General features: G+C 43.1%; 2 protein-coding genes across 2 annotated transcripts; one reads left to right on the top strand and one right to left on the bottom strand.

The window, feature by feature from the left end:
- The first annotated feature begins 4,313 nt into the window (after positions 1-4,313).
- Positions 4,314-6,388, top strand: LOC124394318. Its single transcript, XM_046862459.1, has 2 exons — positions 4,314-4,577; positions 5,331-6,388. The coding sequence occupies exon 2, from the start codon at positions 5,540-5,542 to the stop codon at positions 6,386-6,388; it is 849 nt and encodes a 282-aa protein (XP_046718415.1). The 5' UTR covers positions 4,314-4,577; positions 5,331-5,539.
- Positions 6,389-13,689: 7,301 nt separating this feature from the next.
- LOC124394317 (olfactory receptor 4Q2-like) lies at positions 13,690-17,350 on the bottom strand. Its single transcript, XM_046862458.1, has 3 exons — positions 17,172-17,350; positions 16,882-17,080; positions 13,690-14,661 (listed from the first exon to the last, which is right to left on the bottom strand). Exons 1-3 carry the CDS (start codon positions 17,348-17,350, stop codon positions 13,690-13,692), a joined length of 1,350 nt encoding a protein of 449 aa, XP_046718414.1.
- Between the last annotated feature and the right edge of the window lie 380 nt (positions 17,351-17,730).

Here is a 17,730-nt window from a genome sequence, read left to right as displayed (position 1 = left end):
ATGGAGTTGGGTGACCAGATGACTCATAGGTAGATGCGATAGCATCGACAATCCTGCTCAATGTCCCACTCAATGTCTGCTTGTTCGCAAGGAGGCCTCTCCTCAGAGGGCCGTAGCAAACGAGCAGTTGTTCCGATTTCCTCCTCGGAGTTGTCCTGTGGACATAAGTGTCCAGTGCTGGGCTGGGGCAGTAAGGGAGAACCAAAGGGGACAGTGCAACGTCTCTTTAGTCGCAAACAAGTCTACATGAGCCCTGCCGAATCTCTCCCAGATCTGCTCTACCACCTTTCCCCAGGGCTTAACCCCAGTCTTGACAGGACGTCTGCTGCATCGAGTAGGTGGCCCACGATATATGCTGCTCTTAAGGAGCGCAGCTTCCCTTGTGCCCACACGAGGACTTGGCGTGCCAGCCTTTACAGCAGGCGTGAGCACAGACCCCTTGGTGGTTGAAATACGAGAACAGATCAACACATGGTGACCTCTGAGGTATGGTAGGAAATGCTTCAATGCTAGAAGCACAGCCAGAATCTGTAGACAATTGATGTGCCACAGCAGATTGGGATTGAAAGGGTCTCATGTGCCAAGTGGAATCACATTGGAAACTGCTGCCAGGGGAAAAGGGTTGAATCCCATATGGTGCCTAAATAATTGGGCCACAGCCACAGCTTCCACATCTCAGGAGGGGGGTGAGCTATTGCTCCCACTGATTAAAAGAAGAGATCCCTCCTCAGAGGAATCTCCCATGGAGGCTGTTTAAGGAGGGCCACCAGGTCTGTGAATCATGGACGGCCTGGCCACCGTGGGGTGACCAGGAGGAGATGGACTTTGTCCCGGCGAATTCTCTCCAGAACTCCCAGAAGCAGCGCAACAGGGGAAAGGCATAAAGGGCACAGCCTCGGCCACGTTTGTGCCATGGCATCCAGTCCCAGTGGGTCTGGAGGATATAGGGGGAACCACAGGGGACAGTGTGATTTACAGTGAGAAAAATAAGTATTGGAACACCCTGCTATTTTGCAAGTTCTCCCACTTAGAAATCATAAGGGGGGCTGAAATTGTCATCGTAGGTGCATGTCCACTGTGAGAGACAAAATCTAAAAAAAAAAAATCCAGAAATCACAATATATGATTTTTGAACTATTTATTTGTATAATACAGCTGCAAATAAGTATTTGAACACCTGTCTATCAGCTAGAATTCTGACCCTCAAAGACCTGTTAGTCTGCCTTTAAAATGTCCACCTCCACTACATTTATTATGCTAAATTAGATGTACCTGTTTGAGGTCGTTAGCTGCATAAAGACACCTGTCCACCCCATACAATCAGTAAGAATCCAACTACTAACATGGCCAAGACCAAAGAGCTGTCCAAAAACACTAGAGACAAAATTGTATACCTCCACAAGGCTGGAAAGGGCTACGGGGAAATTGCCAAGCAGCTTGGTGAAAAAAGGTCCACTGTTGGAGCAATAATTAGAAAATGGAAGAAGCTAAACATGACTGTCAATCGCCCTTGGACTGGGGCTCCATGCAAGATCTCACCTCGTGGGGTTTTAATGATCCTAAGGAAGGTGAGAAATCAGCCCAGAACTACACGGGAGGAGCTGGTCAATGACCTGAAAAGAGCTGGGACCACCGTTTCCAAGGTTACTGTTGGTAATACACTAAGACGTCATGGTTTGAAATCATGCATGGCATGGAAGGTTCCCCTGCTTAAACCAGCACATGTCCAGGCACGTCTTAAGTTTGCCAATGACCATTTGGATGATCCAGAGGAGTCATGGGAGAAAGTCATGTGGTCAGATGAGACCAAAATAGAACTTTTGGGTCTCATCTAAACGTGTTTGGAGGAAGAAGAATGATGAGTACCATCCCAAGAACACCATCCCTACTGTGAAGCATGGGGGTGGTAGCATCATGCTTTGGGGTTGTTTTTCTGCACATGGGACAGGGCGACTGCACTATATTAAGGAGAGGACGACCGGGACCATGTATTGCGAGATTTTGGGGAACAACCTCCTTCCCTCAGTTAGAGCATTGAAGATGGGTCGAGGCTGGGTCTTCCAACATGACAATGACCCAAAGCACACAGCCAGGATAACCAAGGAGTGGCTCTGTAAGAAGCATATCAAGGTTCTGGCGTGGCCTAGCCAGTTTTCAGACCTAAAGCCAATAAGGCCAAAATCCCTCCCGCAGTGTGTGCAAACCTGAGGAAAAACTACAGGAAACGTTTGACCTCTGTAATTGCAAACAAAGGCTACTGTACCAAATATTAACATTGACTTTCTCAGGTGTTCAAATACTTATTTGCAGCTGTATCATACAAATAAATAGTTTAAAAATCATACATTGTGATTTCTGGAACTTTTTTTTTTTTTATATTATGTCTCTCACAGTGGACATGCACCTACGATGACAATTTCAGACCCCTCCATGATTTCTAAGTGGGAAAACTTGCAAAATAGCAGGGTGTTCAAATACTTATTTTCCTCACTGTATCTAAAAATGCAAACAGGTATACTTGGGTTTTGCCAAATTTCTCCCAAATGTGCTCCACCACCTGAGGGTGGTGGCGCCACTCTCCGGTTTCAACAGGGTGTCTGCTGCTTTGTTGAATCAGCCTGGGATATAAGCTGCTCTGAGGGAGAGGAGCTTCCCCTGTGCCCACAGGAGGATCTGGCATACGAGACTGTAAAGGGTGCACAAGCACAGAAGTTTACAGAAGTTTTGTTCGAGCAGATAAACACATGATGGCCTCTTAAGTCTGGGAGGAAGTGCTTCAAAGCCAGAAGCACGGCCAGCATTTCTAGGCAATTGATGTGCCACCGTAGTTGGGGACTCTTCCATAGACCAGAGGCCACTCATGACTCATCGCCATGTGATCTTGATCGTGCGGAGGGGATTGCCCTTCTGAAAGAACCCCTGGGCCTTGAGCCACTTCTGAAGGGTTCTCATGTACAGGAGGCCAAGTGGAATGACATTAGACGCTGCTGCCATGAACCCAAGCAGTCTCTGGATCCCGCACAGTGGGAGAGCGCGTCGCGATGCTCCATTTTGCACTTGGCGGTGCAAAGTGCTGGGTTAGGGCTGCACCCGCCGAGCAGCATATTCGGGTGGCCACAGACCGGCTAATGGTCTAAGCGGTCTTTTTTGTGGCCCGTAGTGCCAGATCCGCTGTAGGGCGGATCTCGGAAAACTGGCCACCCAAAGGGTCTCCCATATTCAGCTTGGTATGCCTGTAGCACCAACATGGTGTGCAGACATCCAGCGGCCTGACCTGCTGTGGCATAGCCTTACCCACCAGCACCGAGGTAGTGCGCAGAGGCTTGGTGGGTAATGTCGAGGGTTTAAGGAAAAATGCCACACCCGGGGAGAGATAGCCAAGCTATATCCAGTTTCTGAATGGCACGTGTCACAACCTCCAGGAACTCCTCGCTTCCGGGTTCACAAAGAACTGCCTCCCCTTCTGCGAGGCATATTTGCAAACCGTGAGGAGCGGGGGCGGAGTGATTGCATAGTCATGCGAGCATAAAGCACACATTCAGCTTGAATGCACGCTTTGTGCTCGCATGTCTATAAGATCACTCTGCCCCCGTTCCTCGCAGGCAGCATGTGCATGCAGGCGGCTTCCTCTGGAACTGATCTAGCATACTCTGCTTCCAAACAAGCGACAACAGGCTGTGCTTTGTGCACAGTCGGAATGATTGCTTGCTTTTTGGACATTTACCACTTACCTGAAGGGTACAAACACACACAGAGTGCATCATGAACAAACAGAAGCTAAAGCCAGATTCATGGGGATTTTATTCTTTGTGCTTTTTAAATTGTCTTGATGTCACCACGCTGGTGACAGCCTGCCTTCATTTTTGAATGATTAGACTCATTATTCAGAACATGGACAACACAGTTACGTTCCCAAAATGTTGCGATGCAGCTCGAGTTCCATAAAGGGAAACTCTTATCTCTGAGGGTTGCCTGCATTTAGTATTATTGAAGTGGAGATGGTATACTGGTCTTAAATTAGTAAAACCTCAGTGTTCAGGTTCACACAGTATATTTTTTAGCTAATTTATTAATGATAGTAGGCATACTGTACAGTATATATGGTGGGCTATTTTATAATAAATCTTTGAAACTTTGGCATAGAAAAATTGCTGGCTATTGAATTGTATTTTGTCACAAGACGTTTAGTTTAAATAATGGATTAGAATCGTTACAAAGTAACATTTAAAAATATATGACAAAGGTCCTCAAAGTACACACTTTAAATGCTGGTAAATAGAATAGATGGATATTGCAATATGCTTATGTGATGCCCACGAAAGTGTGCCCACATTGTGTATTAGTTGTTTCTTTTGTAGTTAATTTTTATTATACACTCTTTTTTTCAAGATTTATTTTTGCATAACATGTAATGTTAAACAGTAACATATACATGCAATTATACCTCTGCGCCTGTAGGGGGGGGCAATGGGACTAGTTTGCCTATGCATCACCGGAAATTTCTCTCATAACTGAGAAAGATTTAATGAAGGCAAGCCACAGTTTCTGTGTCATCCTTTTTGTTCTCCACTTTTCAGGTGGGTAATATGTTTAAAACTTAACCAAAGTTGTTGTTATGACTTTGTGAACATTCAGAGACACTTTTGGTGTTAGTGTAGAGAGTTTTTTCCACAAGGCTGGATAAATGCTAATAAAATAAATGCTAATGCTGTTTAGCAAAGGTAACGCGGCACCGCTAGTGTGGGCAAGTAGTACTTTATGTGAGGTTTGTGTAGGCCACGTGCTTATATTTTCACGAGTCAAAATGTGATATCAGGCTCCTGCATTTTGTTTTATTTAATATGTATAGAGATTTGGTTTTACTTTAAAATGATGTTAAGAGATGTTTAAATATAAAATTATATGTTAGTGTGTTAGTATATAAACATATGTTAATTAAAAGAGTTAAAATACACAGAGTTAATATGCAAAGCTCTACACGTTTAAAGAAGCTGACAATAAAACTGCCATGTTATTTACAAGTTGCTGTGAAGCATGTAGTCCAAGAAACACTGAATGGTGTGTGTAAAAGTGCATTTAAGGTGCAAGTAACCAGCATGTTAATCTGTAAAGTGATGTAGAGATGTGAAAATGGTGTTGTAACAGAATGTGTTTATTTTTGGACACTCCAATATGTCTAAGAGGACAGTGAATATGGACAGTGAAATAAACTGGATAAATGGACAGTGTTTACACTGCAGTGAATAACATGTCAATAAACATAACTGAGAAAGATTTAATGAAGGCAAGCCACAGTTTCTGTGTCATCCTTTTTGTTCTCCACTTTTCAGTTTTTTTTATACAGCTGTCTACGGGCGCCACAACCCGGTACCTGTAACAGTTTATTGGGGGCTCGTCCGGGATCTTCTCCGCTGTCAGGGTGGAAGATGATCCAGTGATACAGACACCTGGGACCAAAGGTGACCAGCCAGGGAACTAGCCACTCATTGGGGAGAGAGATTCGATACGGTGACCCATTGCGTGAAAGAGGGAAACACTCATGGCAGACAGTGAGAGGAAAAGCTTGGTGTGGACCATCAAGAAAGGCCTGCTCACCCTTTCTGCAGATGAACTGTTCCAGATTGCAAAGTCGCTGGGTCCTGTGCCAGGGGTGGACCGGTCTCGTTTGGCACCTATGGATGAGGAGGCTTGTTTCGACTACATCAGCAGTTTCATGCACAGTAAGCACTTGCAAGAGTCTGAGGATGAAGGCCTAGCTCACTTATTAGAGTTGAAAGAGGTAGTTGATGTAACTATTCAGAGTCATGTGTCTGACATACAAATGTGTGTAAAAGGTAATGCTGTCTCACATGTTCCACTGTCAAACTTACAAGTTGATATCACTGATGAGGAAACTCAAGCTAATGTTAATGTAAATCCAGTTGATGGTGAGACTGTTGAAGTTGATGCTAATGCAATACACCCTTTAGCAAACACAGCTATCAACACACACAACTCAGAAATACAGAAATTACTGGCTAGCTATGAGGAACTTAGTAAGAAGATCACACAGTACATACCCACCTCCACTCTGCAGTCCACACTCCATTCACCTGCAAAGTCACATCTCACATCACAGAATAGGGACACATTGAACACTAGGCGTTTGGGTGAATATCCCACAACTGTTGCTCATGACAAGTTGGTCTCCTTAAGAGAGTTGTCCTATCTACATCGTAGAGAGTTCAAGATTCAGGGTGGTCAGATTGGAGATCATGGTTCAGACATCAGTTATAACAATGTTTGCCGCCAGATTGAAGAAGGGGTAAAGGAGCAATTTAGTGATGCAGAAATTGTTAAAGCTGTCCTCAGGGCAATAAAACCTGGAATTTCAAAGATATGCTTATGAACAAGGAAGATCTGACTATCGAAGAGTTCAAAGTTTTTCTTTACTCCCACCTCGGTGAGCAAAACACCTTGGAGCTTTTCCAGGAGCTCATGTGCACCAAACAGAAGGACAATGAGACACCTCAACAATTCCTGTATAGAGCAATAGGGCTTAAGCAAAAGATCTTGCTGGCCTCAAGACATGCTGATACAGATGTGAGGTACAGTCCAAGCACAGTTCAGGATGTTTTCCTCCATACTGTACATCAAGGCCTGGGGCACAAGCATGATGAAATCCGTCGAGAACTCAAACCATTGCTTGCAGATCCTAGTGTGACTGATGAGACAATCCTGAAACAGATACATAAGATAATGAGCGATGAAAGTGGAAGACAGAGGCGTTTAGGTCCGGCCACCCGTCAAAGGCTCGCTACTGTGCACAGTGCTCAGGCTGAAGCAAATGTCATTCAGTCTCCTGGTGTCAAGGAAGAAAAAGTGGAAAAGAAATCAAAAACAGATGTGATCCAACAGTTGACAGACAAAATTGAGAAGCTGACCAGTCTTGTAGAGGTTATGCAACAGTCAGTACAAACACAAAAACCGGGACAAGTCAGGCATGCACAGAGAGGTAAGACAAACGACAGGAGGGAGAAACCATATGGATGTCACAAGTGCATTGAACAGAACTACTCCGCTTGCACTCACTGTTTCCGTTGTGGCGAAGACGGTCATCGAGCAGTGGGATGTCTGAAGAAAACGGTGCAGCAGGAAAACTGGAGCCAGTCCCTGTTGGGGGACAGACAGTGACTGGATCCCTAAAGTCCCAGACACACACCCGCCATACCAATGACCCAGACACACAAAGTGTGACAGCCGTTCAAGCACAAGGCATGACAGAAGTTCAAAGTCAGAGACAAACAAACCCAACCTCTGGTACACCATTTCACATCCTCCCGAACAGCAAAAGTGGGCGTCTTGCCAAACTCATTGGAAGAAAAGCTCTCACCTACTGTAACCTGAATGGGTTAGCTGTGACTGCTTTGCTAGATACTGGAGCTCAGGTGAGCATGATTGACAGAGATTGGAAAAACAAATACTTGCCAGATACCATTGTTAACTCGCTTAGCGAGATTTTTCAGGATGGAGAGGAGCTGAAAGTCTGTGCAGTTAATGGTGACATGATTCCATTTGATGGCTGGATATCCCTAACAGTTAATTTGATGGGAAATGAAAATCCTGCTCTGTCAGTCACTGTGCCATTTCTTGTCAGCAGTCTTACCCTGGAGAGGCCACTACTGGGATTTAATGTACTGGAGGAGATGATACAAACACAGCCTGAGCAGCTAGTCCCCACACTCACTACCCTACTTTGTAACGCCATGTTGATATCAACCGATAAAGCAGAGCTTCTTGTAGCCTTCATCCAGGTCAGCAAACCCTCTGTACAGTGTGGATGTATACGGACTGGCAGACAAGATGTTGCCATTCCAGCGGGTCAAGTAGCCTGGATAAAATGCCAAGTCCCACCAAGCATGGACTCGTCTGATTTAGCCTTCCTGTTTGAACCTGATGATAACGCATTGCTGGCCGACCTGGATGTTGGTGATGCTCTGTTGGAGGTGCAAAACCCAAGGAAGCCATATGTAACTGTACCTGTCGGAAACAACACAAAACACTCCATCCTCTTACCAAGAAAGACAGCTCTTGGTCGCATTCATACTGTTGAGAAGGTGATTCCAGCGGCCAGCCCAACAACCCAACATCCACAGTAACCATCAACAGTGCTGTTTTAACCCCTGATGGCCCCAGCCCACCTCCATGGCAACCTAATGTTGACCTTAGCCATCTTAACGAGGAAAAAGGTTAGTGGTCAGTGAAATGCTTCACAAGAAGCTGGCGCCGCACAAGGTGAAAACGATATTGGATGCATACCAAGCCTACAGATGTCGATCACACTTAAGGATACAATACCGTGCAAAGGACTTACTCTTCAGTCCCTAAGCCACTCTTTAAAGAGGTAAAAGAGTACATACAGGAACTGATGCTCAGAGGCTGGATAGTTAAATCCAAATCCCCGTATGCTGCTCCAGTTGTCTGCGTCAGAAAAAAAGATGGAAGCTTGAGGCTGTGCATTGATTATCGCCTCCTGAACAAGAAGACTGTCCCTGACCGACATCCTCTACCTAGAATACAGGACCTGACAGATACCCTTGGTGGCAATACCTGGTTTAGCATATTGGACCAGGGCAAAGCCTATCACCAGGGTTTTGTTGCTGAAGATTCCCGTCATTTCACCGCGTTTATCACTCCTTGGGGGCTTTATGAATGGGTCCGTGTCCCATTTGGATTGTCGAATGCCCCTGCAGCATTCCAGCGAAGCATGGAAGAAATGCTTGGGCCTCTCAGAGATGAGTGCTGCATCCCATATCTTGACGATGTGCTCTGCTATGCAAAGACATTCGATGAACATGTGGAGGCGCTCCGCAGAGTCCTCCAGGCTCTCCAGCGCCACGGAGTAAAATTGAGGCCAGAGAAATGCGAGCTATTCAAACAAGAAGTCAGGTATGTGGGCCGTCTTGTGTCAGCTGAGGGGATCAGAATAGACCCCGTGACTTGGAAGCTGTCAAAACCCTGACGAGTAAAACACCACAGACAGTTGGTGAGGTGAGGAAGCTGACTGGATTCCTGGGCTATTACCGCTCATACATTCAGGATTTCTCCCGAATTGCAAAGCCGATCTATGAGCTGCTCCAAACGAAGTCAGGAAAAACCCGGATCCCAGTACGAGGTAAAAGTGCTGGGGCCACAATTACCCTCCCGAGAACCTGTTAGCTGGACTGCTGTACACCAGGGGCCCTTGAACAATTGGTCACTCTCTTGACAAGTCCACCTGTTTTGGCATACCCTGATTTCCACTTGCCTTTTACTTTACATACCGATGCTTCAGACCGAGGCCTTGGAGCAGTCCTATACCAGCGCCAGGATAGCAAACTGAGAGTCATAGGATATGGGTCAAGAACACTCACACCAGCAGAACGCAATTACCATCTGCACAGTGGGAAACTGGAGTTCCTTGCACTGAAATGGGCAGTGTGTGAGAAGTTCGCGATTACTTATACTATGCTCCACACTTTACTGTCTATACAGATAATAATCCGCTGACTTATGTCCTGGGACGGCGAAACTCAACGCGGTCGGTCACCGTGGGTTGGTGAGCTTTCTGATTTTAGATTTGACATTAAATACAGGCCCGGGAAGTCAAATGTAGATGCAGACACTTTGTCACGCCTGCCTCTGGATATAGAGACATATGAGATGACTTGCACTGGGGAAGTCACAGATGAGGCAGTGCGTGCAACATGGGATGGGAGTCAGGCAGCTAAGAGCAAGGACGTAGCCTGGGTGGCAGCACTTAATATGACCTCCTCTAAACCGCTCCAACAATCTCACTCCAACATACTGCCCATCAACCATGAGGATCTTGTGAGGGCCCAGCAAGAGGATAAAGCAATAAACCAGATAAGAGAGTTAAAACTGTCTGGCACTAAATTGACGGAAGCAATCCGAAAAACAGTGAGAGGAGCCGCTCAAAAGCTGCTTCATGAATGGAGTAAGCTGTATTTGGAAAATGATCTCCTTTACCGAAGAACTAAGGAGCAGAAACAGTTGGTCCTCCCCTGCAAATACAGGGTGCTTGCTCTGAAATATCTGCACAATGAGATGGGACATGTGGGCACAGAAAGAGTCCTCCACCTTGCTAGGGAGAGATTCTACTGGCCCTTTATGGCAAAAGAAATAGAGGATTATGTCACCGAAAATGTCCATGTATTCAGGCCAAGAAACCTACCACACAGATCCGTGCACCAATGGGCAGCATCACGTCCAGTTTCCCTTTAGAGCTTGTGTGCATTGACTACTTGCATTTGGAAGCCAGCAGTGGAGGTTATGAGTACATTCTAGTAGTGCTTGATCATTTCACCAGATTCTCACAGGCGTATCCCACAAAGAACAAGAGCGGTAAGACTGCAGCCGAGCGCCTGTTTAGCGACTTTATACCCGATTTGGGTACCCGCCAAACTTCATCACGACCAAGGCCGGAGTTTGAGAATAAACTGTTCCAAACGTTACAGCAACTGTCGGGAGTAGCCAACTCAGGACAACGCCGTATCACCCGCAAGGAAACCCAGCTGAGCGGCTAAACCGCACCATACTCCAGATGTTGAGGACACTGACTGAAAGTGAGAAACTGCGGTGGAAGGATCACCTCCGCATGTTATACACGCATATAATTGCACCAGACACGAATCAACTGGCTATTCGCCTTTTTCCTCCTTTATGGCCGTCATCCACATCTCCCAGTTGACTTACTCTTTGGGTTACCTGAAGACAAGGAGTCATATTCACCTAGAGGCTATGCCGAAAAATGGGCCGAAAGAATGTCAGAAGCCTACCGGATTGCCAGTGAAAACAGCAGGAAGTCCAGTGCAAGAGGAAAGGTTATTTATGACAGGAAAGCAAAAGGAGTGGTTTTACAACCAGGTGATCGGGTTCTGGTTAGGAATCTCAGTGAACGTGGGGGCCCAGGCAAGTTAAGACCGTATTGGGAGAAGACTGTCTACAGTGTTAAACAACAACTGGCCAACAATTCTGTTTACATTGTCTGTCCTGAGACTGGGGACCAGGAAAAAACCCGTACATTGCATCGCAATCTCTTGTTGCTGGTGAACGACTTACCTCTCGACATCACCGTACCTCATACCAGACCTATCACTGGAAAAAAGCAACGCACAGTAAGACAGGGGGATCAGACAGCCACACAAACGGGCACCAGTGAGGGTCATAGCTCTGATTCAGATGATGATGATGATGATTACAACCAAGGGTATTGGTTGAGAACCCCTTCAGTGAGACAGGAGGCAGGGCCTCCTACTCATCCTGAGAAATCTACCTCGTCTCAGAGGAACCTCTGTGCAGCTCCAGAACCTGTATGTAGCACACCTTTTACTGTACCTGGGTATTCACCAAGCTTTATCCTGGCACTTCCAGAAAGTGAAGCTACCCAAGGCACTGATAAGGTCCTACATGATCTCAGTAGACCTATGGAAGAAAATGAAGGCAACCAGTATGTGGAGCCCAGCACCGAAAGCCGACCCCTAACCCATCTTGTTGAGCAAGGCCACACAGAACTGAGGAGGTCGACACGTGAAAGGAAGCCAAGACAGTTTCTCACCTATGAAACATTAGGTGAACCATCAACGCAGTCACACACTAATCTTAACTCAGTTTCTGCTCACTTATCCCCATACACGCCCATCACCCATCTCCCTTCACCCCCATACCTGCCCATGTCATTTATTACCCCAATGAGTCTACCAGGTTTACAACCCATCTTGTACACTCAGACACCGTACCCACCATATACCCACCATACACCAGTCACATATATTCCATCTACAACGCTTTGCTATTGAGTAGAATTTCGATTACTAAGGATGTTTATGATTGAAGAACAGTTTATGTTGTTTGGTTAATATGTTTAAAGGAATGCCAGGAGCCATTCTTATTTTGTCGGGGAGCGTGTGATGCCCACGAAAGTGTGCCCACATTGTGTATTAGTTGTTTCTTTTGTAGTTAATTTTTATTATACACTCTTTTTTTCAAGATTTATTTTTGCATAACATGTAATGTTAAACAGTAACATATACATGCAATTATACCTCTGCGCCTGTAGGGGGGGGCAATGGGACTAGTTTGCCTATGCATCACCGGAAATTTCTCTCATAACTGAGAAAGATTTAATGAAGGCAAGCCACAGTTTCTGTGTCATCCTTTTTGTTCTCCACTTTTCAAGTGGGTAATATGTTTAAAACTTAACCAAAGTTGTTGTTATGACTTTGTGAACATTCAGAGACACTTTTGGTGTTAGTGTAGAGAGTTTTTTCCACAAGGCTGGATAAATGCTAATAAAATAAATGCTAATGCTGTTTAGCAAAGGTAACGCGCACCGCTAGTGTGGGCAAGTAGTACTTTATGTGAGGTTTGTGTAGGCCACGTGCTTATATTTTCACGAGTCAAAATGTGATATCAGGCTCCCTGCATTTTGTTTTATTTAATATGTATAGAGATTTGGTTTTACTTTAAAATGATGTTAAGAGATGTTTAAATATAAAATTATATGTTAGTGTGTTAGTATATAAAAATATGTTAATTAAAAGAGTTAAAATACACAGAGTTAATATGCAAAGCTCTACACGTTTAAAGAAGCTGACAATAAAACTGCCATGTTATTTACAAGTTGCTGTGAAGCATGTAGTCCAAGAAACACTGAATGGTGTGTGTAAAAGTGCATTTAAGGTGCAAGTAACCAGCATGTTAATCTGTAAAGTGATGTAGAGATGTGAAAATGGTGTTGTAACAGAATGTGTTTATTTTTGGACACTCCAATATGTCTAAGAGGACAGTGAATATGGACAGTGAAATAAACTGGATAAATGGACAGTGTTTACACTGCAGTGAATAACATGTCAATAAACATAACTGAGAAAGATTTAATGAAGGCAAGCCACAGTTTCTGTGTCATCCTTTTTGTTCTCCACTTTTCAGTTTTTTTTATACAGCTGTCTACGGGCGCCACAACCCGGTACCTGTAACACTTATATGTCTTTGTCTATAATATGTCTAGAGCACTTCATACACAAACCTCCTGGTGCTGAACGATCAAGTAAACAATGCTTCATGTAATTCTGGATTTATAAATAACCATAAATACACATATAGATAAGCACAATTTCCCCATCATCATTAAAGTAGAAACAGGTGATAACAATTCCAGTTAAACGAATTGTGTTGTTTGACAATAAACCTGAAGTTCCGCACCTAAATTGGATCATGCTGTGATTTGGTTAAAACAAACCTTAGGCCACCAAAATCAACAGAACCAAAGATTAAATATCTGAAAAAATTATTATGAATTTAAATATAAGGCAACTGATTTGTAAATTGACTGTGAAAAATTTATTGTTACAGTATCAGACGTCAGCATTTTGTACAATTTGGATGTGTAGTTTTTATTTTGCACACTTAAATAAATATAATATTTTGCAATAACCCCATTTAATTGCAATTTAATATAGAATATATTGATAGTTAATTAACAAACTTTCTGGCTGATCAATCAGTTCCAACTAACAACATTTATCTTGTATATTGTATTTATAAAACTAACATTTATAAGAAGTGAAAGGGTATAGATTTTTATGCTATATATGCTGATCAATTCAGCATAAAAAATATTTGAATATGTAATTTTCTTTTATTATTGTTTTATTTTACCCTTGTCTGTCTTTGCTTATATTTTCTCAATAATGTGTCTTTAATTACTTTTGTCCTAAAGCAGTATATAAGTGGATTGATGAGGGTTGGGAAAAGGCTGTACATCATTACCAATGCAACACGAAGGTTTGTTTCAAAATGAAACCCAATAACAAATGCAACATACACAAAACTTCTGGGAAGATAGTACAGACAGATGATTAACAGCTGTGGAGTACATGTTAAGAAGGTTTTATATCGTCCCTCTTTATTTGAGATTTTCATTACAGATATAATGATAGCCACATAAGAAAAAATAATATAAAATAAAGGACCCCACAGCACTGTCATAGCAATAGATGTACTAATTGTTTTGATGACTGTTATGTCTGCACATGCTAGGTTAGTTATTGAAGAAAAGTCACAGTAGCACCGATTTATAATATTTGGGCCACAATAAGGCACACTGAGGGTAAGTAAAACAATTACACAAAGCTGGACAAGGTTTCCTATCCAAAGCACTGAACAAAGAATCGCAATAGTGGAATTCTTAATCAGAACGGGGTACCTCAGTGGGTTGCATATGGCAACAAATCGATCAAGGGCCATTAACGCCATTAAAAATGAGCTGCAAGCCCCAAAGTAATGAACAAAGAACATTTGTGTTAAACAAGCATTGAATGACATGATCTTCTGTGACATCCAGTACCTAGCCATGATTCTAGGTAGAGTTGTAGTTCCAAATCCAAGATCTGATAGTGCAAGATTACAGAAGATGATGTACGTTGGTTTCTGCAGACTTTTTTCACATGCCACAAATACAAGGATGAAAATGTTACCCGATGCCAGCATAAGATAAATGAAGAAGAAAAATGTTCCTACCAATCCATTATAAACATCAGGGATTCCTGTGAATCCTTGGAGGACAATATCAGGAATGTTGCTTGTGTAGTTTTTGTTCAATGTTTCAGTATTGCTAGTCATCTGACAAAAAAGAGCATATTTGTTTAAATATATTTTACACAGGACTTTCTTTGTGAATTAGTCAAACTATAGAACTATACAGACACAAAATGCAACATCACTAAATTGTCTTGAATTATACCTTGCCCAAATTTTGGTCCAGACTCTTACAATGCTTTGATGAAGTGATGAAGACTTGTCAAGACTTGAGGTTTTAATCATGTGCTGTTGAGGTTTTTAAGCATAGTTTGACGTAATGAATATCATTAACATCTGATCACACCACACCCTTAGAGAGTTTAGATGACTGCTTTTGTTTTGTTTGTTCAAAGTGCATGGTGTAGAATCACTATATTTTTACAATATAATAAATATTATGCTTGCGTTTTTAATCCAGCAACAAATTGGATTAATATTTGTAGAAGTAGGGTACAGATTTTTGTGCTTTGCTTTAGGATCTACATTTGGAAAATATCCTTTTTTTACTTTATCTTTCTGTCTGATTGCCAGATTTTTACTGGTCCTAAGGCATTTTTAATAGTTATAACAAACTTAATAGATAACCCTAACCCTAACCCTATTCACATACAGTCTTTGTCTAGAGAGCTGTGCAAGTTCATATGCGGTATTTAATCTAGCTTTCAAATCTAAGATGATACAATGCTTTTGAATGCTGATCTGTAGTCCACAATCAGCATTTTCACAAATTTGTCTAGGTGGGAGAGAGCAGTGGGTAAGGGAAAGGCATAGCATTATCAGAGAAGCAGTTGCCACAGTTAGCAAACTGCAGTGGGTTGAATGAGGTGCACTGGTGGTCAGAGCAACAGAGCTTAAGCAGTCAATCAACTGGTTTACTGCAGATTTTCTTAGTATATGTACAATGGTGGATATTTTTTTAAATAATGTGGGAACTACAGTCAGGGAGAGGAATGGGTAAACACCAAATAACTGGCCCAGCAAACTTTTAATATTCGTCCAGGGAGCTGCAGGCTTGTGAATTTTAACCCATTGAAAGGATTTGTAGGGACAAATTAGTTTTCCTTAAAAGAAGCATAAATTTTTTTTATACTGGTAAAAAAAAAGGTATAATTGTTTATAGCAGGTATCATTGTATATACAATTTTTTGTGATATTATTGATCACCTGCTACATATATCTCATGTTGGTTGTGTTGCACTGTGTTTCCAAAATGTACCAACATTTTGCTATGTTAATGGTTTTGTGGATGACATGGCTGACAAGGCTTGGCACTGTCAACAAACATTATCTCACTGCACAACTTGCAGTGTTATTATACCTACCTATACTTTAATAAAAACGCAATTAATGGAAATGCTTTTTTTACTTTTATTAATTACATATACACTGATCAGCCATAGCATAAAAACTACTTAAGGCATGTGCAGTATTTGCCATGAAGGCACGAGAAGCAGATGCTCAAGTTCCAAGGTGGGGCCTAAGTGGTCCAGAAAATATGTGAAGTAGAAATGGTAAAATCTTTTTTACTGTAATTTCAAATCGTTAGCAGCCAGAGGAAATAACACCATACATTGTATATTATATATATATATATATATATATATATATATATATATATATATATATATATATATATATATATATATTCTTTTTGTTTGTTTGTTTTAATTATGATCTGCTACAGAGCCCAAGTACTTCAATGCCAGATATTCCTACTGTATGCTTCAAATGTAGCTGATCCTCGTTGGTTAAACAATCTTACTTTTTTTCACAATTGAGGCTGGTAGTCATTAATCAAGCCAATAGCACTGTATCCAGAACTCTTGGTTCATACCTTCCTTACATTTTGGTCCAGGCTCTTACAATGCTGCCCACAGACTGAGGGATGAAGCCTGGTCTTGTTGAGATTTTAAACACTTACTCTTGAGGCTTTGAGGATACTTTGACGTAATCGTACACATCTGATCACACCCAAATGTGGTTCCAAATCATTTGCCTATAGTGAATATATAATTTATTCAGAGTTTCCTATTATAAACAAAGAGAGTCTTTGGCATTATATTTTTTAGCAGTAAGGTACAGCTAATGTTATTTAAAAATGTATTATATATAATGTATATTATTTATCAAAATATCCTTTTTTGTCTTGTAGATTTTTGACAGCTTTTCAAATTCAAGCTTTTATTGTTTGTAATAATAATCATGTAGTTTATTACATGCCAGTTTTCTTTGAGGCCACCAGGCATGCAGCTGAGTGTGTGCCGACTCCCAGATTCTACTGCTCTCCCGGAACCAGTAATCCACTGCGGGCACGTTGCTGGGCTCATCCGACCAGGGGAACAGGGGCGGCTGGAACCCCAGCACACACTGGAACGGGGTGAGTCCCGTCATGTCCTGGCGAAGCGAGTTCTGAGCGTATTCCGCCCAAGGCAAGAACCGACACCACTCTCCTTGGTCCTGGCTGCAATAGGTTCTCAGATAGCGACTCAGCTCTTGGATCTTTCGCTGGCCTGGCCATTGAATTGTGGGTGGTACCCCAATGTTAGGTTAACTGAGACTCCCAGGAGTTTGAAGAACGCTCTCCAGACCCGAGACGTGAACTGAGGACCCACGTGACCTCGTGGAGGGATGCCGTGCGTATTTCTCGGTCGATATCCCAAACGATGGGCCCCAGGATGAGTGCGGGAGGAATGATTGTTTCTGAGTCGCTGGGTTCGTCCGGCCCGTACATCCGACCTAGCTGTTCAGGGCACCTGCACGGTAAGTGATGTGAAACCGGAACCTGGTGAAAAAGAGGGCCCAGCGTGCCTGTCGTGGGTTGAGTCTCCGTGCCTCCCGTAGATACTGGAGGTTCTTGTGATCGGTGACCACGGTGAATGGATGCTCTGCTCCCTCCAGCCAGTGTCTCCACTCGTCCAGGGCCAGCTTGATTGCCAGGAGCTCGCGATTGCCGATGTCGTAGTTTTGTTCGGCGGCGGAGAGCTTGTGGGAGAAGAAGGCACATGGGTGGAGCTGTGCCGGGGTTCCTGATCGCTAGGAGAGAGTGACCCCCACCCCAGTTGATGAGGTGTCGCCCTCAACCACAAAGGGATCCTGGGGGTCTGGGTGACG

The sequence above is a fragment of the Silurus meridionalis genome, chromosome 12 (genome assembly GCF_014805685.1).
Source record: "Silurus meridionalis isolate SWU-2019-XX chromosome 12, ASM1480568v1, whole genome shotgun sequence".
Lineage (NCBI taxonomy): Eukaryota > Metazoa > Chordata > Actinopteri > Siluriformes > Siluridae > Silurus > Silurus meridionalis.
Note: the sequence above shows the minus strand (reverse complement) of the source record. Positions and strands in the feature narration are given on the sequence as shown.